The following is a 26,975-nucleotide window of genomic DNA, read 5'->3' as shown; positions in this document are numbered from 1 at the left end:
TATTTGGAGAATTGTCCCCATAATAATCTGTTATTACAAGGTTAAGCTGCACTTTTCTGTAGATAGTAAGTGGGCACACAGTCTTTGTACACATAGGCTAGTTTAGTAGACAACATTTACACCATAATGTGTTATCAGCATCACTGATAACATGGATTATACAACATTTTTGATTCATGTACAGTAGATGGATACATTTGGTTGGTGACATTGTAGGTCCTCTATACTTATTTCTTGGTGTTTCTGCATGTTCCATCTCAAAAACTGATCCTGAAATAATTGTAGGCCTATATTCTTTACCTTGTGCCTGAAGTTGACAAAGTCTGGGAAATAACCAGATACAAGAATGTTTGAGCATTCTTTTGTTTGTGATCACAAAGATGGCATGCTGCTTTCTTGGCCTATTAAGAACATTAGGTTTTGAAAGCATAGTAGTTAAAGTGAGTAAGTGGCAATATTAAAAAGTTAAACAAATGCCAAAAAACATTTTCCAGAGGACTGGGATTGTAACAATGCCATTAATGAGGGCAAAGAGGTTTTAATGCAATTTGCACATTCTTAAGTTTCAAAAAGAGGTTTTCAGTTAGTGCATTATTAATGGGCTGCACATCTGGAAGTGTGTAAAAGCTATAGACATTGAGCAAGTGCAGGGTTTCCCCACTAGGCCTGATTCTGACTTTTTCTCCTCCCCAGTGATAGACTTGTTTTCAGAAGACTTAGACAGGGCAGTGACAATATCCAGATAGTATGTAAACATTCCTCACAGCAGACATGTTTATGATCAGAACAGTAGATGCTGTTTTGTGAGTAAATATTGCAGAAGGAATGTTATGTTCTTGGAGTTTCAAATTTGCTGAATATGATACAATAAACCATTATTTGCTTTTTCTTTTTATTGTGCATTCTGCTAGCGTTAGAGGATTTCTGTGTGCGTTCCATTCCCTTTGCCAGCCAAGTCCTTACATTGGGAAAGCACTGTACCGCATTTAGCCGTTGTCAATGGGGCAATTGACTTTTCACAAACTACAACATGTATTGAGGGGTAGTTTTGTTTTTTTTTTTCTTTTTTAAAGAGAGGTCTCCAAATTTTCTAATAAACAAAGTGGTAAAATGATATTATGGTGTTGAGTTTCTGCATCACTTTTTATTCATTACCCCAATGGGAGGGTTTATTCTCTTCCATAGGAAGCACAAGCTTAATGCATTCAGCTAGCCAGCTGCAGACGAATAAAAGCATCAAGAACATTAAAAACATAAGCCTTGGGGACCATTATGTCTCATTTCTCTATTCTTGATTTTCCATCTTTATTTTTTTATGCACCCTCATATATCACTTTGCAGAGAAAATCCCCCAGCTTGCTGACAGCTAAAGGATTTCTGTCCTATAAAACCTGTGTTACGAGTGTTATGGTACAGAAGCATAACTTCTGCCTCCTGACAAATACTGAAAGTCAGGTGTTCCCAGCAGCCACGTGAGACCATACAGGCTATAACTCTCCTGGTTTCAACAGGTGGCTAAAGTCAATGACTATGATTTGGAGCCTATTCTTGCACTCTACTGTGGTTCATGTTGTCATCGTGCTCCTCTCTCTGGCTAAAACTCTTGTTCCAGAACTGTTTGCATAGAGTAATATAATTATTAATTTCCTCCTCCTTTATATTCTGTGCAAGACTGGTTCCAGGCTTGTGTGGGCCCAAGGGCAGCAGAGTTGCATTGGCCCTGACTAACCTATCCCACTTAACCCATACAACTAGGTAAATTATCATATTATCAAAGATATAGCTACAAAGACTAATTTAAGAGGCAATTTTTTATGGCACCACTGACAATGTTGTTTGTAGTTTCACTGTAGCCAAATATCACTAAAGCTGTTGCTTCAGACTATCTGATATGTATACATATGTCATAATACCCCCTTTGCTTCTCTCACTTCTCACCATTTTATGTTTGTTTTCTCTCCCCCAACCCCCTAAAAGTTACTGTTAGGGTCGTCATGTATTAGTCTGATTGCTAATACAATAAACTACGATGCTACTAATAACTCTCTAATAGCCATGGGACTCCCATCTGATTGTACAGACCCTATCCTGATGTCGACTCGAGGGAGGAAAGGAAGGAAGTTTGGATGTGTATTAACCTTGGAGATAATAACTTTTTACTAACCTATAGCGCACAGAAACACACACCCTAAATCCCTTGGATAGTATGAACTAATTTAACTAATTTACATAAAGAATAAACTCTTGAGGCTATATCATTTAAACAGGTGGATGGATTCTAAATAAATTACTGAAACACCATATTGATCAGGGGCACAGGGGACCTTGAACAGTAAAACCACAACGTATTATTTCAGGAAGGGTTTTAGAAAATTTCAAAAGTGTGACCTGGATTTTGCTAAATCCCTTTAACCCTTTTGCTGCTAGGAGTTTTGTGATATTTAGCATCATAAGTAGCCATCTATCAATTACTACTTGGTGTTAGTAAGTGGCACTATAGGAAAGCTTTTAGGCTAGTTTAGGTTGCAAAGAACCCTTAACAAGCTCACTTTACATGGAGTCTAACAGCAGTTTTTACCATACAAAGCTTCAGAGAGTGTTAGGTAGCAGCCCAGGAGAACTGTGTAATTATAATAATAATAATAATCTTATATAGCGCCATCATATTCCGTAGCGCTTTACAAATCATAAGGGACAAATATAATAGAACATGACAGCGCACAAACATTCGTATGGAACAAAAGGAGTGAGGTCCCTGCTCGCAAGTGCTTACAGTCTATGTATGGGGTGACATAAGAGGTAAAACAATATATAATGGTCCAGCCATTCTTCATAAGGGAATAGAACAAAATATAATAAATAGAGGTGCTCTCTTGAGAGTCTGTGTTGTTAGCCACAGCAGGACTACAGAAAATGTTTTTATATTTCAGGATTGTAGCTGGTGCACTGGAGCGGTCCCCCAAAACTGGTGTGTTATTTATCTCAAGATTCCAACTATTCCCCAGGTTCTCCCGCTCTGTTATAATATCTAACTAACATTACCCATTAGCACAATACAGAACAGTCCTTTAAATTTGTGTATGTCTCATTCAATCAGCTGCTTCTGAAACACCAAATGTGGAGGATTAGCTTTGGTACAGACAGATAAAATGGGCTTTAACATATTGAGAAAGGGACACAGACTTAACAAGTTTCAAAAAATGGGCCCAGACTGTGCTTTATTAACTCGATCGCGACCGGCCGCTAAAGAACAGCCAACAGTAGGCGTGGGTCTCGAGTGTGCAGCAACACCTTTCGACGGTGCTGCAGCCAGGACCGGGTCCCTGGCTGTCGGACACAGCTGATGACCCTAGAAAGAAGGCAGAAGCGGTTTATTACTGCCCTACATGACTGTCTGGTCTGTAAGGGTTAATCTCGCAAAAGACATTTTCCACCACATGTTAAAGATGCCCCAGTTACAGGTGAAAATCTAAGTAATAAATGAAAATAAAATATGTGGAAATGCCCCCCACGGGGTCTTTGATTATCTCATGGGGGACATAAAAAGTTAAAAATAAAGTAAACAATATTTCCCAGCTGCACCGTGAATAACATATCCATAGTCGCCCTGTTTGCCCGAGACTATACATATTATATATCAAAATGATGCCACACACTAGGGAATTAATTTATTATGCTCATTTTCAGTTAATTTGAAACTGAAAAAAATATATACTATACATACATAAGATTTTCTTTAATATCTATTTACCTGTAACTATCCCTATGTGTCAAGATTAAAAACGTTGCATTAATTTTTGAGTTATTGAACCAAAAAAAAAGGCAGTAAAGCCTTTTAAGACCTGGTCAGAGAAGGGTTAAAATAACAGAAATACAGCCTGTCTTCAGCACAACCAAAAACAAAATAGTAGTAATTATAGTCAGTAGTCAAACCTGACTCTACCAGGCTCTGGGTAGGCACAACTCACTGTTTTGGTTGCAGTGTCAGACCTGTGGTCTGAGCTCTCACATGCAGCACTCAGCTGTCAGCCATAGAGAGTCCTGCAGTCTGCACCTTCTTATGCACCTGCTGCAGCTGTCATGTTCTAATTATTCTGAAACCAGAAAAAAAGAAAAGGCTTGTAATTTAACAATGCAGGTTAGTAAAAGAACAAATGTTTAATAATAATTATATTAATTGCTTAATCAGAAAATGCATTGTTTCATAAATGTTACACTTTTAAGCATGGCTTAGAATGAGCCATAAAGTTTTCCTTCTTCAGCGGGCTCATTGCTGTCCACACGCCTGTTTCGTTAGCTTTGGCCTTATGGTGATGGGTTATAGAATGGAGGAGATCCAATATCTGGCACTATAAAATGTTGATTATTACAGTTCGATACCTTCAAGCATATTATTTGCAGCATGTGGGGGAAATGAAAAAAAATCCATTAATGCGGCTCACTTCCATGTGGAGCTGTTTGTTGTTAAGAAAGCACAAAATGTAACTGGTGCAGTTTATTTTAACACATGGTCTGAATTCCACTTTGATTACTTTTAATGAGTTTTGCCTCAGCATTTTTCCCACCACTTAGCAGCAGTTGCATGCAAGGAGATTTATCACACAATTGAGATGAAGTATTTTGCTCTTATGACTGAGTCAATATGCAGGCAATAAAGTGCGGCAGTGTGTGCTGTCAGCCTGTGTCCCCCTGACTTATAGGGAGGGAAGAAAACCTGTTGGAAACCAATGAATAGCTGTGTATGAAAATAAATCAGCTGGGCTCAAAATCCACAGACACAATGGGCTAAAGCTACACACCTTCTAATTAACTCGCTGAACTCTTGCTGACCAGTCCTAGTGATTCACAGGGCCAATTTTTTGTCCTATTTTCCAAATATACAAGTATTATGAATAATAGTTATTGTTTTCTCTCTCCCTAAGTAATGATTGAGGGTATCACTCTTTCATATGTAAGGCTGCACAGTTTTTACCTGTTTTAAACAGGTATTCTGTACTGCAATGTATTGTATAAAGGATCAAGATATCCCAAATGCGGTTTCGTTAAAAAAAGTTCTTAATTTGCTAAAGTAGTGAACCATAGACAAACCTGTGCGTGTTTGGTATTTTTTTTTTAATTGTACTAACCTACAGAATAATTTTAGCATGTTTATTACACTGTATGGTGAACTGCGCAAAAGTTTGAATTAAAACTACAGCAATGAATTAATAAATTTGAATCATTATGCTATTTTTACCATAAAAATAAACCCACTGGAAAATACAAATCGTATGTCAGTATAGGGGGGCAAGACAACCAGACAGTGAGCCCTAAGGCTGAACCCCCCCCACTGTCCCTACCTACTTGCCTCAAGACAGCTCTAGCAACTGCGGACAACCTCGGTGGCGGTCCCTATACTATGTAAGTGACACACGTAACAGGACAAGACAGACAACACAATAAGGGGTAGTCGACAAGCCAGAATCAAAACCAGAAGAATCGCAGTACAAATTCAGTGGGCAAAAAACGGTAGTCAAAAGTCAGGCAGAGGTTCAGCAACGATAACAGAAGGTACAAAGAGGTCACAGGGAAATATGGGGAGCTGGGATATCCAGGTAAGAACAAGACAATAGCCAGCACGCAATTGAGCCACTAGCTGCCTTATAAGTAAAGCTGGAGAGACAGACAAGAAGCTGATAGGACTAGTGCTGATTGGAGCTGAAATCACCTGCATCAGTCCAGCAAAGACCAGGTAACTCATTAACTGCTGGACCAAAGTCATCGGGTGTGTCCAGACTCCAAAGGCACAATTCACATTGCACATTACTGTCAGAACTTGCTGCACCACCGCAATCGGGCGTGTCAAAACCCCTGAGACACAATTCACACTGAACGGTTCTGACAGTACCCCCCCTCTTATGAGGGGCCTCAGGACCCTTAATCATTGGACCAGGCTTAGAAGGATTATGTAAATGGTACCGCCGGACCAGACGGGGCGCATGCATGTCCTTAGCAGAGACCCACGTGCGCTCCTCCGGTCCGAAACCCTTCCAGTGGACCAGATACTGTAAGGAGTCCTGTACCCAGCGGGAATTCAAAATTTTCTCCACCTCATACTCCAATTCCCCCTGGACGATGAGTGGAGCCGGAGGAGGTGAAGGCAACACCGGTGGCACATATCTTTTAAGAAGAGACTTATGAAACACAGGATGGATACGAAGAGCATTGGGTAGTTTCAACCTAAAGGTTACCGGATTAATGATTTCCACAATGGTATAAGGTCCAATATATTTGGGTGCCAGTTTCCCTGACTGCACCCTAAGTTTCAGATTTTTAGCTGAAAGCCAGACTTTCTCACCTAGTACATATTGCTGGCCAGATATACGTCTTTTATTAGCATGTCTTTGATAAGACTCTTGGGCTTTTACCAAGTTCTGATGAGCTTGGGCCCAAACTGTGCACAGTTTAGAGAAAATGGCCTCGGCTGAGGGATTAATAGATTCTGCAGAATGAACAGACGAGTACCTGGGGTTAAAACCATAATTACAGAAGAATGGTGACATCTTAATAGCACGTTGTTCATGATTGTTTATAGCAAACTCTGCTAGAGAAATGAAGTCTTTCCACTTATTCTGAGTATCAGCCACAAAACATCTTAGAAATTGCTCTAACGATTGATTGGTCCTCTCTGTCTGTCCATTTGTCTGAGGATGGAATGCAGACGAGAAGGACAGAGAGATACCTAATTTGCCACAGAACTCTCTCCAAAACCTAGCCACAAACTGGACACCCCTGTCGGAAACAACATTCTCAGGCACCCCATGAAGACGTAGAATATGATTAATAAAAAGTGTGGCGAGTGTGCGAGCGTTAGGCAGTTTACGTAGTGGAATGAGATGACACATCTTAGAAAATCTATCCACCACTACCCAAATGACTGTCTTACCCTTAGATAGTGGCAAGTCGGTAATAAAATCCATAGAAAGATGCGTCCAAGGTCTCGTAGGGACCGGTAGAGGATGTAACAGACCCTCGGGTGGCCTACGAGGGACCTTGGACCTAGCACAAACCTCACAAGCTTCGACAAAAGCCTTGACATCTCGAGCCCAAGATGGCCACCAGTAATGGCGTGAGAGCAGATACTTAGTACCTGCCACACCTGGATGACCAGACAAAACAGAACTATGAATCTCTTCAAGAACTCGGAGTCGAAGGTTAGGCGGTACATACAACAAAGAGTCTGGAGTGTTATGAGGTGCTTGACCCTGAGATTCTGCAATCAGGGTCACCAAGTCAGGTTGCAAAATAGACACTACTACCCCGGGTCTTAAAACAGTATCAGATTGAGTTCTGGGGGAACTTTCTAAATCAAAGCTACGAGACAAGGCGTCAGCCTTGATATTACGGGAACCAGGTCGGTAAGTGACTTCAAAATCGAATCTGGTAAAAAACAAAGCCCATCGGGCTTGACGTGGCGAGAGACGTTTAGCATTGTCTAGGTAAACCAGATTCTTATGATCAGTGAGTACCACCACCTTATGTTTGGCACCTTCAAGGAAATGCCTCCATTCATCAAATGCCAACTTGATGGCCAATAGTTCCCTATTACCGATATCATAGTTACATTCAGCTTGAGAGAACTTCTTTGAGAAGAACGCAATAGGTCGCAGGTTAGTGAGAGTGTCCGATCCTTGGGACAACACCGCTCCTACCCCTACCTCTGATGCGTCCACCTCCACAATAAATGGACGTTCAAAATTAGGTTGAGTCAGTACTGGGGCCTCTGAAAAACACTTACGGAGCTTGTCAAATGCTCGGATAGCCTCATGAGACCAGTTGACAAGATCTGCCCCCTTCCTGGTGAGATCAGTAAGTGGTTTGGCTATAACAGAAAACCCCTTAATAAATTTCCTATAATAATTAGCGAACCCCAGAAATCTTTGTAAGGCCTTCAAATTATTGGGACGTTCCCACTTTTCGATGGCCACCACCTTAAGGGGATCCATACGGAAGGAATTAGGGGTGACGTAGTAACCCAAAAAAGAGACCTCCTGGATACCAAACTGACATTTAGACAACTTAGCAAACAGACTGTTTTGTCTAAGCAGTTCCATCACTACCCGAACATGTTTTATGTGTGAAGCCCAGTCGGGAGAAAAAATCAAAATGTCATCTAAGTAGACCACAAGAAAACGACCTAGATGCTGACGAAATATATCATTCACAAAATGTTGAAAGACCGCCGGGGCATTGCATAAACCGAAAGGCATCACTAGATATTCAAAATGACCCTCTGGTGTATTGAAAGCGGTCTTCCATTCATCACCCTCTCTGATTCTAATCAAATTGTAAGCCCCTCGCAAGTCTATCTTGGAAAACCATTTGGCCCCCACAATTTGGTTAAATAAGTCAGGAATCAGGGGTAGAGGGTGTTGATTCTTAACAGTGATTCTGTTAAGTTGTCGATAATCTATACAGGGTCGTAATCCCCCATCCTTCTTTCCCACAAAAAAGAACCCTGCTCCCAATGGGGAGGAAGATGGGCGAATGTGACCCTTCTGGAGACTTTCCTTAATGTACTCCCGCATAGCCTCCCTTTCTGGACAAGACAAGTTAAAAATACGACCTCGAGGAAACTTGGCACCGGGAATTAATTCAATGGTACAGTCGTATGGTCTGTGTGGCGGCAATCCGTCCACAGCTTTTTCATCAAATACATCCGCATAATCGGACAAAAAACTCGGAATACCCTCTTCCATGGAAGAGCACTCAGCAAAAGAAACCACCTCACAATGGGAGTCACATTCAGTACCCCATTTTACCAGTTCCCGGTTTGCCCAATCAAAAACAGGATTGTGCTTCTCCAACCAAGGCAAACCTAAGATCACATCAGACGACAGGTTATGCAGACACAAAAACTTCATACGTTCCACATGAACTGCCCCCACCTTAACCTCAAGGCAGGGAGTGATGTAACGTATATCCCCCTGAGCAAAGGGGGCTGAGTCTGCTCCTGTGACATTAACAGGAGATTGGAGCAGAAGGGGACACACCTCTAGACCGGAAAAGAACATAGGGTTAACAAAATTAGCAGAAGACCCCGAGTCAATCTGAGCATAACCAGAGATGTTTCTCCCTCCCAAAGACAATGAAATAGGCAATAATAACTTATTCTTATTGGTGAAGGTTACCTGTTCGCCTGAGTGACCCCCTCGATAGTCACTCAGGCGTAGAAGTTTTCCGGCGGTGGTCCAGGAAGGGATGGACATTGCCGGACTCGATGTCCTGCTTTCCCACAGTAGAAACATAAGTTGTTCAACACACGATATGCACGTCTGGTCTTGGCATCAGTAGAATCCACTTGCATAGGTTCCTCTGATGGGGGTATAGCAGAAGGGGAAGGACTAGGGTTGGTAACACGAATAGGTGAAGGTCTAAAAGCGTCTGATGTACCTCTCTCCTTTAGCCTGTCTCTCAAGCGTCTGTCAACTCGGATAGCTAATGTCATGCTATCCTCAAGGGAACTAGGAGTGGGATAAGCTACCAACAGATCCTTCAACCGATCATTCAGTCCGACACGAAACTGAAATCGGAGTGCCGAGTCATTCCAAGTGGAGGGACCACTCCACTGCCTAAACTCCGAGCAATATTCCTCCACAGGACGTCTACCCTGCCTCAGACCTGTCAAGTGACGTTCAGCATTAGCTGCACTATCCGGGTCATCATACAGTAGCCCTAGGGCCTGAAAAAACCCATCCACCGTCTGCAACTCAGGAGAACTAGGAGGTAACGAGAAAGCCCATTCCTGTGGTGACCCCTGGAGTAGAGACATAACTATGCCCACCTTCTGGACCTCATCCCCAGAAGAGCGGGGGCGCAATCTAAAAAACAATTTACACCCCTCCCGAAATGCACAGAATCTCTTTCTATCCCCACTGAACTTATCTGGGAGTTGTACAGGTGGCTCAGGTGGTGCTGGGGAAGCCATGGTAAACTGACGTGGGGCCGTCTCCTGCTCATGAAGCCGAACAGCTAGTTCCTGCACCATGGTGTTGATTTGCTGCATCTGTTCCACAATATTTGTCAACGCAGTTCTGCTGTCCATGACAGCGACAGTATATTGGGCTGGCTATTCTGTCAGTATAGGGGGGCAAGACAACCAGACAGTGAGCCCTAAGGCTGAACCCCCCCCACTGTCCCTACCTACTTGCCTCAAGACAGCTCTAGCAACTGCGGACAACCTCGGTGGCGGTCCCTATACTATGTAAGTGACACACGTAACAGGACAAGACAGACAACACAATAAGGGGTAGTCGACAAGCCAGAATCAAAACCAGAAGAATCGCAGTACAAATTCAGTGGGCAAAAAACGGTAGTCAAAAGTCAGGCAGAGGTTCAGCAACGATAACAGAAGGTACAAAGAGGTCACAGGGAAATATGGGGAGCTGGGATATCCAGGTAAGAACAAGACAATAGCCAGCACGCAATTGAGCCACTAGCTGCCTTATAAGTAAAGCTGGAGAGACAGACAAGAAGCTGATAGGACTAGTGCTGATTGGAGCTGAAATCACCTGCATCAGTCCAGCAAAGACCAGGTAACTCATTAACTGCTGGACCAAAGTCATCGGGTGTGTCCAGACTCCAAAGGCACAATTCACATTGCACATTACTGTCAGAACTTGCTGCACCACCGCAATCGGGCGTGTCAAAACCCCTGAGACACAATTCACACTGAACGGTTCTGACATCGTACTGCAAAAAACAAGCCCTAATATGCTCATGGTGGATTTAAAAAATAACCCTTTTGTCTCTTTGGATTTGCACATCATCAGAATTTCTTCTTCTCGTTCATGGTAATACATGCAGTGAAAAATATATTCTCAAAGTTCTCAATTTTTATCCCCCTAGTGATGTTTACACAATAAACATAATTTTTACCACCTTACTTTACAATTTTACTCATTTTTCTTGCTGTTTAAGCTCCTATAACTCAGTGGTGGTCAGTGTAAAATTCCAGAGTGTGGGTGGGGACTCTCTAGGAAGACAAATTATGAACTCTATGTGCTGACAATCTGGTTAGATTATCAGGGTTTAGGTTTAACTACTGAACATTCACTAGTGGATGAGACGGATAGCAGATGAGAGATGAGATCTATGAGCTGCATATAACACACAGTGAAATAAATCTCCAGCTCTGCTCCATTTGAGCTATAACATACACTGTCAGCTCTGTTAAATCAGCTGTATCCTTCACCTAATATAAATATCTTATCTTGCTGCTGTTTGCTGGCAGGAAGTGTGTGTGTGTGTGTGTGTTGCGATGCAGGGGGGGGGGCGATGCAGAGACACTGCAGTGTCAGACTGGAGAATCCATTCATAAGAAAATGTTCTGTCATCTGTCCTGTCTGACCCTAAAGTGAGACGATTAACGGTTGGATCCCGGGGCAACCGAAATTGTGTATACCAGAACTGATAGAGATGAGTTGGAATTATATCTGTGAAATGCTGTAATTTTTTTGTCAATAACAGTAATTTAGTGAATGTGATATGTTATCCTGAGTATATCTAAGAATCTTGTCTTTGCGGGTATACCCCTTTAACGAAGATAACTGGCATTACAGCAACCAGAATCAATGCAATGCTGCATTCTCAATGAACAATGATTGTTTTACAATTAATCCATTGATCAAATCTCCTTTTATAAGCCCTTTTTACAGTATGTTGTCATATTGACTTAGTGTCACTCTTTCCTGTTTGCAGTACATCGCTCTAAACACTCTAAGTGGCACCCAAATATCACTGGCTAATTCCACAGGTTTTTGCTAGTAACACTGCAGCTAAACCTACAAAACAACATGTGCGCCACTCGCCTACAGCTTTCGTTTCTTGTGTTCTTACCCTAAGCATGCCACAGTAAAGGTTGAAGAGCAACAGCAGTCTAGATGTCATGTAAGTTTGGGACCAATCTCCTGTTGGTCAGCATTAATAGCACATTTGAGTACTATATGGGAAGAGAAATGTTCTGGGATCTGGCTACATCCTGATTTTTTTAATACTTTTGCAAAATATATTTTATTCAGCCATTGGTTTTGCATTATATTAACTTTATTCTTGCAGAGTTTGGCGTGCAAAATATTTAATTTTTCAGTACTGTTGTCACAGTTCAAACTTTCCATTATTTAACAAGGTTATTGAAAAATTGATGGTGTGTTTGTACCAGAGAGACATCCTGTAGGTTACAGTGTTGATTTATGGCACTAGGAACACAGTTCAGTGCCGCTGTCTGCTATAGTGGGAGGCACTTTGTCACTGTCCCAATAGAGAAATCATACCATTGAAATACCTTGCCTCTGAGTGGAGCGATGCACACTCTGTCTTCCAAATATGACTGTTAATAATTTATCTGTTACCATGTATCTGTGTGCATACACCAAGCATAATGCTGCTCATAATACTATGCCTTTGTCACACTAGAGGCTTTAAAGCTCATTAAATATTTCCTTCTTATTTTAATTTTTATTTTTTCAGAGCACTTCATATAACTAGTAGCCAGCATTTCAGAAGGACTTTGCAGTCAATCTCATGCACGCATCTTATTATCATTCCATCATTTATGTAACTATGAGTATTCAGCTGCTGGGAGAGTCCATTTGTTACTGTTTCTAGTGTTATTTTAGCAAGTGTAGCATTGTTGCCAATGCAGTATTTCCATTGTGTATTCTGGCTAGCACATAGGTGTGTGTTCAGTAGCTGACACACAGGAAGAGCTTGGCTATCGCTTATTAATGTGTTTACGATTGTGTTTTGTAAACACAAGTGTTAACAGCTGTTTAATTAGCCAAATCTCTCTTCAGCTGTGTTTTTAAACGCATGCGTTAAATGCTACCTACGTGTGACCGCACCCATAGGGAATATCTCATGGTAGATTTCCTTTAAGCTACAATTTACAGTACCATTAAGTCTGCCAATAAACTGTTATGTTTTACATACAATTTGCAGTGCAATAAATAGGAGTTTAAAAATCCATCCCTGCAAGGCAACAAACCAAGACAATATAACTCTTAAATATGGACTAGGCCTCTGTATGATGCTATATGGTGCTTTTAAAATTTACTTCAATACAGAGGGATTTTCTCTTATTAGATATACGGCCTTAGAAGCAATAATTTTATGTATAAATACTAAATGTTCCAGCTTCACATCCTCTTTGTGTATATGGCATGTTTGTTTTAGGTATCTAATGTATTGCTATAGGGTCCTATGTGAGAATTAGTGTGTGCACATGTAATGTTACACATCCCCAATATCAAGAGTTCCAGTAACTGTGTACACCATTTGAGTGACCTCCGCTGCTTAAAAGTAAGGTAGCTACTATGCAGTGTTTGTCACTAAATCACTTATTTATTATATATAAAACTTTAGCTCTGCTTTCCATACCTGACACTGTTTTCTTACACCTGCCTTATCTTGTTCACTTGTTGTCTTACTGAAGCTGTAAAATTTATGGCCATTTTAACATTACATTAATCATCAAAGTGTACAGTCAGAGCATATACATCTTGACAGCTTCTTTTAGGTCCATGGAATCTAGTATTTACCGATGTCGTGTCTCGACATACTTCCACTACTTACATTAATAAGGTTATGATTTTAACATGTTACTTATGACCATTATCCAGGTAACGGCCACTATCCCCAATAGTTTGCTTTCCCCGTTGTTGTTTACTGTATTTTCTCAGTGTGTATTTCATTGATATGCTGGGTTCAGTCCAGGAAACATCTTCTATGTTACAGTCACATTTCATGGACCGAGAGTTATCTGTGATGGTGAATTCTGACTATGGGTCTGGAGTCCTGTACTCTCTGAATCATTTGAGTATGGAATGGTCAATCTGTGAACACTGGAGGCTGAAACTCACAGTTGGAGATGAGCGGACCCTCGGGTCGTGTTTGGTGTTCGAGTTAGGTGGCCTAATCCTGACATATTGCCGGGTTGGCAGCCGAACAATCAGTCTGGAAAATTGACACGCTTAGCAACTCGCTCTCCTTGGAAATCATAGCCATGACTAGTTGCTAGGGGTATCAATTTGGCGTATTGCCTGTGTCTCCAGCCAATTTGGAAATATGTCTTGGTCAGGTGGCCGAAGCAGACCATATGATCATCTCTACTCACAGCATCAAAATTTGCTGTGATGCAGTTCAGCGAAGATAAAGTAGGCTTGGGAAATGTGGCCATCAAATTGACGTGCTTCTTCGACCAAAAATGGCCATCTGAATAACACCTCTGGGTGGTATTAAACAAATGTCTTGATAGCTTTTGCAGACATTTGCAATTTATCACAAGTTGCTGATTTGTACCTGGACTCAAGGTGCGGAGATTGATGGCGAATTGCCATCATTGATTGTGGTTGCTGATGGCACAGGCCATCAGCAACCACAGGGCACCCAAAAGATGTCCTTTCACTAATGATGATTCTGGTGCAGCATAAGTAGAATACACAACATATAGAAAAACACTTTCCATATACCCAAAATATACTGTACCTAAGCTTAGCCAAAAGTAATATTTACTAGCAGTATTATATTTAGAGTTATAGTACTAATAGGTAGATTGTATTTTTCAACAATTGTGGTATGGTGACATCGCTATATGTATGCCGAGGCCACATGTGTTACCCTCTATTCGCCTACCCAATAGAGTAACGCACCTAGTCACTTAGTCCATAATAACTAAATTGAAAACAAGGGTACCCCTCAAACAAGGGGAGAGAGGACAAAACTAGAATCGTGAGCATAAAATTAAATCTTTATTAATAACACATAAACAATGATGACATAAACACAAGCGGTGCCAGTGTTGGATGGCACTGTACTAAAAGTATCAATAAAATGCAGTAAAATACCGAATGGTGTAACACAGAAAAAGAAACGGACAAACCCGGACAACGTGGAGAGGAGGTAGTCTTGGAAATCTAATCAAAGAGGCTGGACACGTGTGGGCACAAAGCCTCATAAGGACCATGCCTGATATGGGCAGTTGCAACAAATCCCTATATAGAGGCTGAGTATATGGCAAACATTAGATAGTGAGTGCCAGCTCTTACCTAGTCAGAACAGGTAGTTGGAGCTCCACTGTCCAGGAAAGACCGCGTCCCCGACATTTGTTTCAGCTTGGGATAAGCCTTTGTCTCGTCTGATTTGAATTTTTATATTTTTTTTATTATATTTTTTTTTCTAACTTTTTATTAGTACTGTTACTATTTTTCAGACTTCCTAGGGTACATTAACCCTAGGTTGTCTGATTGATCCTATCATATACTGCAATACTACAGAATGGCAGTATATGGGTATTTTACCGGCCCGCAAGCCCTTTCCATGCAACGGGACCTGGCTTGCGCCGTCCTAGTATGGCGCAAGTCGGGAAGGGGTTAAGACCACCCCTAGTTCAAATGGACATCTGGATGTCTGGATGTTTTTCATTTACTGTACTTTAGTCCCAGGCTATAATGATCAGCTGTAAGAGTTATCAAAGGTGTTTGCAATGAAGATTTACTGTTAAACCCAAAAGTCTTAAAATCCAATTGTCACAGAGATCAAGAAAATTTTGGCTGGGGTTACATTTATAAAATGTACAGTTCTGACTTGCATACAAATTCAACTTAAGAACAAACCTACGGAAGCTCGTACGTAACCCGGGGACTGCCTGTATTTTTTCAAACATATCATAAAGCACAATGCTAGTGCAAACTGTGAATAAAAATGAATAGATTGAGAAGAAATAAGAACGTAAGCAATCTAAATAAATTCCCCACAAGGTGATTTTCTATATGTAATAACTAGTTACACAACATCCCAATAATTGCAGTGTTTAGCAATAAATAATTAGATCTTTGCATTTTATTCAGGTGACATGGATTCCTAGGTCTGTATTACTATGGCTTTGATTGGCCAGGGGGGTAATTTGCCTGATCAGTAGTTTGGCCTCAATCCGGAACAATGTGCAGGACACACCTGGACACCAAACCCCCGAATAGGAAGTTTGGGTCTGCTCATCCCTAGTGCAGATATATTGAATATAGTAAACATCATTTTGAAGAGTTTGCACAGTAAAAATAGGTTGTTAGCATAATTCTTGATATGGGTGTGCATTGATGCAAAAAGAGATCTTTTGCTGAATGTCCTTTGTGCAATAAATGACTGATGGGAGGATTTTGGGCTTTCCCTGCTGTTTTTGGTGACAAAGGAAAAAGTTCTGGGAGAAGGCATCTGTGTCATGCTACAGTTGTATGGTTTTATGTTCTATCTGAGGGTGTCTAATGTACAGAAGAAGCTGATGCGCCCTTTCAGTCTCCCCAGAATCCATTTTTGAGGAGTTGTTAAGTTTTTATTTGCAATACAGTTTGAACTTCTGTTTGACCCTTCAACCCTGTTCTCATCACGGCTGAGAAGCACTTTGAGCAATGCTTACCCAAGAAGAAAATGTAAATGGCAAACACATGAAGAAGCCTACATGGCAAAAGGCTTTTAGATCAATGAATTTCCACTGAGACGCTCTGACTTTTTTCACTCCCAGCAGCTTTGATCCTATGACTTCATTATAAATGTAATGGATTTTTTTACTTCATATTTCTACCAAGTATCAGTCAGATATTTTTTTTTTTGGTGAAATGCCCTGTTATTAGATGTAGTAGTTAACTAGAATGTTCTATGAATTATGTTTTATAGGTAAATAATTTTCCCATCCTTTAGTAAGAAATCTGAATGGTTCATTTGTTTTACAGCTCTGTAGCTCAGAGATATTGCATATCACTATGTCTACAGTCTATTTGGAGTGCTAATTTTGTAGTCTCTTTGCAAGCATAAAATCTCTTAAATGATTATTGTTCTAACAGGTTCACTAGTAGCTAAGTATGCAGTCAATTATATAATTTCCAGACACTCACCATAACTGTCTGCAACATTATACAGTCTCACTCTATCCTAAAGAACGAAAGCCAAGGACCGAACTATGCCAATGGATTCCTCTTAGTCTTTTTTTATATTTGTAGTAAGTAAATATTAAAGTGGTTTCCAACCCTACAAAATGTTTCACAAGCCGCTTGCAATACAAATACATAAATGTGAAATGCTGAATAAAATCTAAAAATACCAAAGAATTATGAAATTACTGGCAATTCATGTTTTTCAGATGCTGGAAAAATTAAAAGATAGGTGGATTCACACTGGTTTATGGAATAGCTTAGAAGAAATCAAGACGGTCATTAAAGAGCCGCAAGGAGGTGATAAAATGGATTTTGATAAATTACTGCAGACATATTATGATGCAATACGTTTTAAAGGCGTGAAAGGTAAGTTTGATGAACAAAACCTAATCATCTAAGGCCCAGTACACACCTGCCTTTGCTCCTACATGATTATTTTCTTACACTAAAATTAAATCAATTAAAATCCGTAAATGTTTGAATGGATGTTATACTAATGTATTATCGTTTTAGTGATGGAAGATAACGGAGGCTCAAACACCAGCATAAATTATAAATGATTGCAATTACTTGTCAGTCCCTTTTACTTCCCACTGTTTTGCATATAAAAAGCTCCCGCCACTCACATACATCCTCGGAAACAAATATAGTAATTAATGCTTCTTTATTGACTTTCACATACTCTTCTGGCAAGTAGATACAATAGAGAAATTGAAGCATCAGCGTCTTAAAGATGCAGCCTGTTTGTACGTTAAAGGGTTTTTCCCATTTCAGCTAATTAATGATATTGTTTGTCTTATAAAAAGACATGGTTTTCTAGAGCTTCGCTTGCTGTTCTTCTATAGAAGGTTTCTAAGTTTACTTCCAGTGGACAGAAATCTGACCATGGTCAAACAGGTGCACGGCTCGTTATATCACACAGCTCTGATTACTCTCTGTGATACTAACGAGCTCTGCACCTGTGTGACCATGGCCAGATTTCTGTCCACTGGAAGTAAACTTAGAAACTTTCTATAGAATGACCGCAAGCAGAGATCTAGAAAATCATAAGGAATGGATACAGAAAGTGTATTAGAAATTTGTATAACTTTTTATAATAAAAACAATAACATTAATTTGCTGAAATGGGAATACCCCCTTAAGGCTCAGTGTCTCTTCCTGTGGTAATAACTTTTCAACACTTCAAGATATCATTGTGATTTTGAGATTGTTTTCTCATGAGACACTGCAGTAGTTAGTAGTATCATTTTGGTGAGGTTATCAGTTTCTTTTTTGGGGGATAAAAGTTCAATAATTTAGGAAAAATTTTAAAAAATTTTCAAAGTTTCAAATGTTCTACTTTTTAGAACCAATCATACCACAAATTTTGTTTTTTTTGTTTTTTTTTAATAAACCTTTTGCTATCTTTATTTTTTCTGTAATTTGTTTTACATTTCCATTTTTCACGGATTCGAGAAGGTTTCAAGTTTTAGTAGCAACTTCTCTGGTTTTCTAGAGATGGGAAAAATGCTTTGGTAACTAATTTAATTTGGAAGTTCCCTATAAAGGCTTATGTACTATATACCTCTACGAGTAGCAGCATTTTATTAACCTAACATCTCAAACTATTCAAATCAGCATTTGAGAAGATTGTTAACCCTTTACTTCTTTCTCTGGAAGCAAACAAATAGATTGAAATTTTTGAATAAGATTATTCTCATTTAGCCCTAAAATGGACACATTCTGAAGGAATTTGAGGTAAATATATATCCCAACATTTTTGCCCTGCTTCTTCAGAGTACGGCAATACCATACATGTGGTTGTCAACTGCTGTTTCGTCGCACAGCGATGTCTGAGAACAGAGTCAGTTCTATTGGATTTGGCTACAAATGTTTTGTGGTGCCACAGTGTACTTGAAGAGTCCCTCAAGTAACAGTACAAGAGAAAATCCTCAAAGATGTCACCATTTAGGAAACTAGACCCCTCAAAGAATTTATGTTGTGGTGAGCATTTGAACCCCAACATACTGGTCAAAATCGAATGCAAAGTAATGCACACAGTGGGGCTGAGAAGGGAAGGAACGAAATTTTGCTTTTGGAGCTTCGTTCTATGAGTTTTATGTCATGTTCGCAGGGCCCTAGAGGTACCAGTGTGATAGAAACCCCCCAAGAAATTATACCATTTTGGAAACTACACCCCTCAAAGAATTTATCTAGGGGGTGTTGAGCATTTTAACCCCCAACATGCTGATCAAAATCTAATGCAAAATAAATGGTGCATAGCAAAAATTGCTGTTTTATCTAAAAAAAAATATGGCATTTTAGTGCCTAATATATTGTGCAACTTAAGACAAACTCCCCAAAAATCAGGGAAGGGAAGGAGCAAAATTTTTCTTTTGGAGCACCCTTGCCACTAGACTGGTGTTGGGGTGCCCCTGAGATATCAGTACAATAGAAACCCTTGAGTAGTGACCCCATTTTAGGAAAGGGCACCCCTTAAGATTTTATCTAGGGTTGTATGAACATTTACCTGGGCCAAATGCAATACCAAGTGAAGGGGGCAGTGTAAAAATTGCATTGTTTTCTCAAATGTGCCATATTAGGAAGAAATGTATTCAGCCCAACGCATGCCACTGCGGAAAAACACTCCAAAAATAATTCTGTGGGTTATTACGGTTATGGCAATAACCCATGTGTAGCAATAGTATATAGGCTGGGGACACCTTACTATGTTTGTTTCCGAGGATGTATGTGAGTGCAGGGAGTATATTTTTGTATGTTGTCCGCAAGCTGAGGACTTGGCTGTGTACAACCAATCCATTGGAGGAGGCTTACAGAGTTTGGGTGACTGGCTGAATCATTGTGACTTGTCTGTTTATTAATTCTTTTATCATAAATCTATCTTGACCGTTTTTTTGAGTGCTTATTTGATTTCACCAGCACTTTTTATTTTTAAATACAGGTTAATGTGATACTGATTTCTGTTTAAGGGAGTTTAACACCTTCCTCCACCATATATAACCAAAAATGGGATGCAATAGAGCACCTTATGCTGATATCGAAACATTCATTTTGACAACTACCAATAGCGTGGAAACCAGAGGTGTTTGTCTTTATAATCTTCTGGTCCTATGGCCTACAGGCCGGTCTCTGCCCATTTTAAATGATCCCTCTCACAAGAGGTTTTTTTAGAGGGCTCTCTCACATCACTCCCCCACCTGGGACTGGACAGGCTGCACATCAGGTGAACTATGTTCTACCCATGAAAACACAATATTGAATTCTGCATCTATAACTACAGTTTGATACACCTGTAGCTTCAGATCAGTCTCATGTGGACATCCACTCATGAACTTTATGAAAGTTTTCGTCTCTGTATTTCAGATGGCGCCCTCTTGATTGCAGTCTGTAGAGGTAAAGTGAGTGAAGGCTTGGACTTTTCAGATAACAACGCCCGTGCTGTTGTTACAGTAGGAATTCCTTTTCCAAATATTAAAGATCTACAAGTAAGTTGGTTTTCACTTGCACTTATTTATTTCATATAATACTGATGAACGATATGCAGAGCAAGTGTTTATTTGCCAAAAACATCTACAATGCTGCAATGTATCACAGCCCCTTTCACCTGCTATTTAATATAGAGGTGTACAGATACCCTCTTATGTGTCCTGTCATTCCTATCCTTGGAGTATCCCTTTTTACTAGTTTATTACTCAATATGTGGTCTTTTTCTTACTTTGTCTTCTATCCTGTGCCTTGTGTGGGATTGGATTAAGTTTTCCTGTAATATGCTGACACCTGTGCAGTAGAAATAAAGGAATTTTACATTGGGTTCCTAATAGACAGCTATCAATCTTATCCCAATTTTATCTTTGGAATGTGACCATGGTACACACAAGACAACTTGTATACAGTAGTTACACAGAAGATCACAAATTCCATCCTCCTACAAATCATGGGGATATTTATCTGAAGCCTGGAAATAAATTCAAAGGCTAGCGTCTCGCTCATGAATCCCCTTTGCTTTGCTGCTTTTTTTTTCAAGCCCACGATGGAAAACCGGGCCAGTGAAATAATAGGTCATTGATCTGCAAGTCTTTTTACCAGTAGCAATATAGAATTGCATAGAATATAAGAATTGTAGTTTTGAACATAAATATGTCAAAATCACACATTAAATAAATTTTTTGACCCCTTAAGGACACAGCTTTTTTGTTCATATTTTGCATTTTTATATGTTGCAAAATGGGGTTTTGGACATATGGGCACTATTTTTGGTTACAGGGTTTAACACTGGGAATAATTGTTATTAAATTTTGATACACCGGACATTTTGGGTCACAGTGAAACTCAACATGTTTATGATTTTACTTGTTAATTTTTATATCGGGGAAAGGGGAGTGATGTGCTAGACAGTCTTGCTGGCGACTAGAGGGGGCATATAAGATGAATCTTGGACGGCAGCAAGAGGACTGTCTAGCAACCAAACGGACTAGAAAAATAGAGAGGAATCCCAAAAGTCAACCAGACATGTCCTATGCATTTGATTTCATTACAACCTTTGATAAAGACCATAAAATAATCTGTAATATTTTATATAAACAGTGGGGAATTCTATTAACCCCTTACCGCCGAATCCACTTTAAACCTTCCTGACACAACCCATTATTTTCAAATCTGCCCTGTGTCACTATAATTGGTTAGAACTTCTGAACACTTTAACATAGCCAAGTGGTTTTGAAATAGCTTTCTCGTGACACTTTGTACTTCATGTTAGTTGAAACATTTTTGTGACATGTTTTGCGTTTATTTATGAAAAGAAACATATTTTGTGAAAATTTGGAAAAATTTTCGAAATCCAAAATGTTCTACTTTTTTCATAAATAGTCATAACAGCAAAAAAAACTTGATAGCTAACATTAACTGAATGTCTGCTTTATGTTGACATGGTTTTTATGCATCCTCTCATTTTTGTAAGATGTTATGGGGATGATTTCTCACATTTTTATAGAAAAACCAAAATCACGCTTTTGTGGGACCTGCTCAGATTTCAAGTCACTTTAAGAGGCCTAAATGAAAGTAAAACCCCATAAATTATTCCATTATAGAAACTACACCCCTTAACATATGTAAAATAGCTTTTCTAAAGTTTTTTAACCCTTTAATTGTTTTACAGGGGATAAAACAATATCGTGTGCAATTTTTAAATTTTAATTTGAATGTGTTTTTCAAAAAATTTACATGTTCTCAGTGGATAAAATGCCACAACGGTCCATAAAGTTTGATACCAAATTTTTTCCTGAGTGTAACAATAATCCATATGTGGTGGTAAACTGCTGTATGGCCACATGCTGAATCAATTAAGGTAAGTATGCCAAATCTTTACCCCTGAGGAAGTCTCCATTGAGAGACGGAACGCGTGGGGAGCCCTCCACCTCCTGACTTTTGCATCAACCCACATCTTTGATGTTGTCACCATGCTGCCTGGCTTAATGCCAGATAACCTGTAATGTATACTGGGGATTTGCCTTGTACTTACTTTATCAACTTTTGAGGAACTTTCTCCCTAGACACCAGTCTACCTGTTTAGTACCCTTATGCTAGCTGGCTATATGCACAGGTTCGTTCAACTTGTTTACATTCTTACAGGGTTGATCTTGGTTTACGCAACCCAGAGTTGTACTTACCAGAGTATCAATAACACGGATTTGTACTGTATGTACTTTGGTACTATTTTTAATTGTTTTTATTGTATTTAATTGTTTTTTATGTCTGTGTTTAGGTGTGTGTTTCAATAAAAATTCATGTTTTTGTATATATTTAACAGTGGCACACAGCTTTGCTTTTGTTTGTAAGCCGAGTTTTTCAGCACAAAAAAGTGCTGAAAATCCTTAGCCAGCCCAGCACTTAAAAAAAATGAAAAACTTATATACTTACCCCGATGTGCAGCGCTGCTCCCCCGATGCGCAGCGCTGCTCCCCCGATGTCCGCGCTGCTCCCCCGGGTCCTCTTCTTTCTTCTTCTGTCTTCTTTCTTCGGTAACATCCTGCAGGGCCCCGCCATGTTCTTCTCCCGGCCGTTGCATAGTGTGACGTCGGCAGCGGCTGCGTCATACTATGTGCCTGCAGGCCGGGAAGAACATGGCGGCGCCCTAAGGAAGAAGAACATAGAAGACAGAAGAGGAGCCGCCCTGACATCAGGGGAGCAGCGCTGCGCATCGGGCCCACCGGAGGGTGAGTATATAAGGTTTTTTTTTTTTGGGTGCTGGGCTCACTGTATACTAGTGGGGGCAGGCTGTATACTACACAGGGCAGGCTGTATACTACACAGGGCAGGCTGGGCTGGCTGTATACTAGTGGAGGCAGGCTGTATACTACACGGGGCAGGCTGGGCTGGCTGTATACTAGTGGGGACAGGTTGGGCTGGCTGTATACTAGTGGGGGCAGGCTGGGCTGGCTGTATACTACAGGGGGCAGGCTGGGCTGGCTGTATACTACAGGGGGCAGGCTGGGCTGGCTGTATACTTAAGGGGGCAGGCTGGGCTGGCTGTATACTACAAGGGGCAGGCTGGGATGGCTGTATACTACAAGGGGCAGGCTGGGATGGCTGTTTACTACTGGGGGCAGGCTGGGCTGACTGTATACTACTGGGGACTTGCTGGCAATATACTGGGGGGGGGGGGTTCTGTGATCAATGCATTTCCCACCCTCTGCTTATACTCCAGTCAATAGGATTTCCCAGTTTTTGGTGGTAAAATTGGGGGTCTCGGCTTATACACGAGTATATATGGTAACTTTGGTGTTTTTACTTAGGAAAATCCCACAGCACATAACCCTAGCACCCCCTTATAACCAATAAAATAGACAGATCACCTAACCCAGATGTACTGTAGGAAATAAGTACCTTGGTGAACAGATTTATTTTTAATATTTGAAGACCGGACAAGTCCTTTTGCAGAATTGGGGCTAATGTTCCAAAAGCCGATCCAGAAACTACTAACCTGTGTGTTTAACATTCGTGGTGGCAAAATATTTGTAATTTTAGTAAATAAAATGAGACTTCTGGGACCAGAATTATTGGGGCCACTTTTTAATATTTTTATTAATGACCTCTTAGATGGTTTTCACAGAGTTTCAATATTTACAGATAATACTAAGCTCTGTAAAGTAACACAGATTATTATATAATAATATTACAGAGGAATTTGTCGAAGAAATGTGTAATGTACATAAATTTAAGATTTAAGTCTGGGCCAACAAAACCAAAAGTAAAATTATATGTTAAATACTGAATTCCTTGGTAAAACTGCAGTTGAAAACTAACTGCGCAATGATGGACAATTTTAAAGACTAGGGGCCTGTTAAAACAACAAGAAAACTGTGTACTTTCCTCTCTCCAGCACTCCAGTTACAGCTGCTCTATGTATGTATACAGAATCACAGACATGACGTCACTACCACAGCCGGCACCCACTCAGGCTTTGTCAGCATTTCACAGGCCGCAGCAGTAGTGCACTGTGAAAATGATGCCAGATCTTAGCCACTGTATACATGCAAACAGCGTTGGTGACAGGAGGCACAGCACTGGACCAGAGCATCGGATGGAGGCAAGTACTATTATAGAGCTGACACTTGCCTTTAACCTAAAGGAACACTCCAGTCATGGCTGATGCATTGAATTAAACCTTATGCAGGACATGAACGAAGGGGCATGACTCCAGGTCCTAGGAATACAATGAAATAGAGTTCTGCTCCTCCCTTCAGGCCCTGAAGTGCATTATTCAATTAATTAACTTCAATTGGAGTGTTCCTTTAATGGTAACCTGTCACCACATTTTCACATATACAATCAGTGACAGGTTCCTATGGAGCCCTATTAGTATGAATCTGGGTCAATGACAGTTTACTGCAGACATACTCTGTATAGTCTGAATTTACATATATGTACTGTCCTCTATAGCTTGATATCCTACTAACTTTCTGCAGTTTCAAATTGCTAAGGAAAGTCTGTAAATGCAAAGCTATTGAATTTTAACCTTAACATGGGGAGAGAAAAAGAACTGGACCGCACATCCACACATCACACAATGATCTACTGCCGCTAGGCTACATTAAATAACGAACTTGAGGTTCTTGGTTACATTTTGATCAAATTGTATAAGCCCACCAACCACTTCACGGTGACCTCTTTATGTGTGGATATGGGGTCCAGTTCTTTTTCTCTCCCCATGTTGGAATTGTAACCCTAACCCTCAAAGGGTTAATGATATTTAAACCAAGAAAAAATTGTTCAAATTATGATTATCTACACAACTAACTTTGTTTTTGTAAGTTTTTAACTAGTTTTATGTTTATCAAATGGCACATCCTCCTGTATTTAGTTTGCCTTTTATCCTCACCTAACCTCCCAAGTTGTATTTCTGCAGGTAATTGGCATAGCGTGTCCCATTGCATATATATATTTTATTATGCTGTCATTTATTTATCACTTCTCTAACTTGTATTTTTCTGACATGATTAGGGGTTCTATTACGAGGTGTGTTGGATTAGTGGAGAGCAGAAAGTGTCTCTTCAGGAAACAGGCTATGGCTATGTTCACATGTTTAAGCATTTTCTTTGTTTCCAAACAGGGAATAGAGACCCATAAAATAAGATTTGCTACACTTTTAATTTTCCCTTTTCCTTCCTGATTTCTGCTATCTATTTTAATTCTGCAGCAGGAAGAAAAATAAAAATAAAATAAAAAAAATTTAAATATAATAAAGGAAAAATGTAAATATGATCTGGGTCTGTTGTCTTGTTGACATAATTATATTTAAATTTCTCATTTTCATTGTATTCATGAACATTCTATTACAGTGATGGGCAACCTTTTGAGCTTGGCGTGTCAAAATTCGCCAAAAAACCGAGCATAACTCGGGTGGTGTGTCACCTCTAGAAAAAAATACTATGGTATTCCCGTAATCGTATCGACCCATGGAATAAAGATAACATGATTATTAGGCTTTACGGTGAACACCAAAAAAAGAAAAAGTAAAAAATCCAGTACAGAATTGATGCTTTTCTACTCCTGCCCTAAAAATAAGTTCCTACATTTTCAACAATAGGAGATACCAACCCCAAAATGGTAACACTGGAAAAAGCATCTCCCGCAAAGCACATTAACCCCCTCTAATGCCCTTAGTCAGAGACAGGACTGGCAGTGCTCAATTCCTCAATTGAGATCCCTCCCCCCCCCCCCCAACAAATAACAAAAAAGCAGTGTTTTAACTAGTTTTAAGGACATTTGTGTCCTGAGAAGTGCCCCCCACAGCAGTGTACATCACATCACAGCCCAGCCCGGTAGAGAACTCAGTAAATTAACTTACACGGGCTCCAACAACACCTCGGGCCTCCATTACTCTGTGTGTGCAGATGTTCCCGCGCAGGCACAGCACAGGTCACCGGGGCGCTCTGTCTCCACGCTCTGACGTCAGTGCGCGGCCTCCGCAGAGCAGGATGCGAAAACAGGAGCAGGCTGTATCATTGACCGACCGCACGCCTGGCCGACTGCCTGCAGACATCGGCAGCCGGCCACCGACAGCCACGGCCAGTCCGCCCCTGCAATTTTTCTCCGGCGGCCGCGTGTCAGCGAAAATGACTACTCGTGCCAGGGCTGACACGCGTGTCATAGGTTCGCCATCACTGTTCTATTATTTCCCTTTGCACCTCATTTTTTTTATTTAGATCCAATGACTGGTCAGGCAGATTACATACAATTAAGTCATAGCTTTTTTGTTATACTAGTTTAGGCTTCCTTCATACAGCTGAAATATGCAGTATTTTACGGTTTATACGACTTAAGCTTATATAGAGTAAAGATCCTGGCACTCGCAATCTTCTGCAGCTCAAACTTTAATGGTTAAGTGTACCTTACATCATAAGCACACAGGAACATAGGGGAACGCGTTTTCGTCTCATGTCACAAGCCTTCGTCAACCATATCAAACAACTCCATCAATTGCATATAAATACAAAGTAACATTTACAGACCCTG

General features: G+C 40.3%; 1 protein-coding gene across 2 annotated transcripts in view; it reads left to right on the top strand.

Moving 5' to 3' along the window:
* BRIP1 (BRCA1 interacting DNA helicase 1) overlaps positions 1-26,975 on the top strand; it is a 200,644-nt gene that overhangs the window by 141,801 nt on the left and 31,868 nt on the right. For both annotated transcript variants that reach the window (XM_072136444.1, XM_072136443.1), the window contains 2 exons: positions 17,168-17,327; positions 20,325-20,446. In XM_072136444.1, the coding sequence (XP_071992545.1) occupies positions 17,168-17,327; positions 20,325-20,446 (282 nt within the window). The remainder of the gene's footprint in view (positions 1-17,167; positions 17,328-20,324; positions 20,447-26,975) is intronic.

Source organism: Engystomops pustulosus, chromosome 2, assembly GCF_040894005.1.
Source record: "Engystomops pustulosus chromosome 2, aEngPut4.maternal, whole genome shotgun sequence".
In the NCBI taxonomy this organism is placed as follows: domain Eukaryota; kingdom Metazoa; phylum Chordata; class Amphibia; order Anura; family Leptodactylidae; genus Engystomops; species Engystomops pustulosus.
Note: the sequence above shows the minus strand (reverse complement) of the source record. Positions and strands in the feature narration are given on the sequence as shown.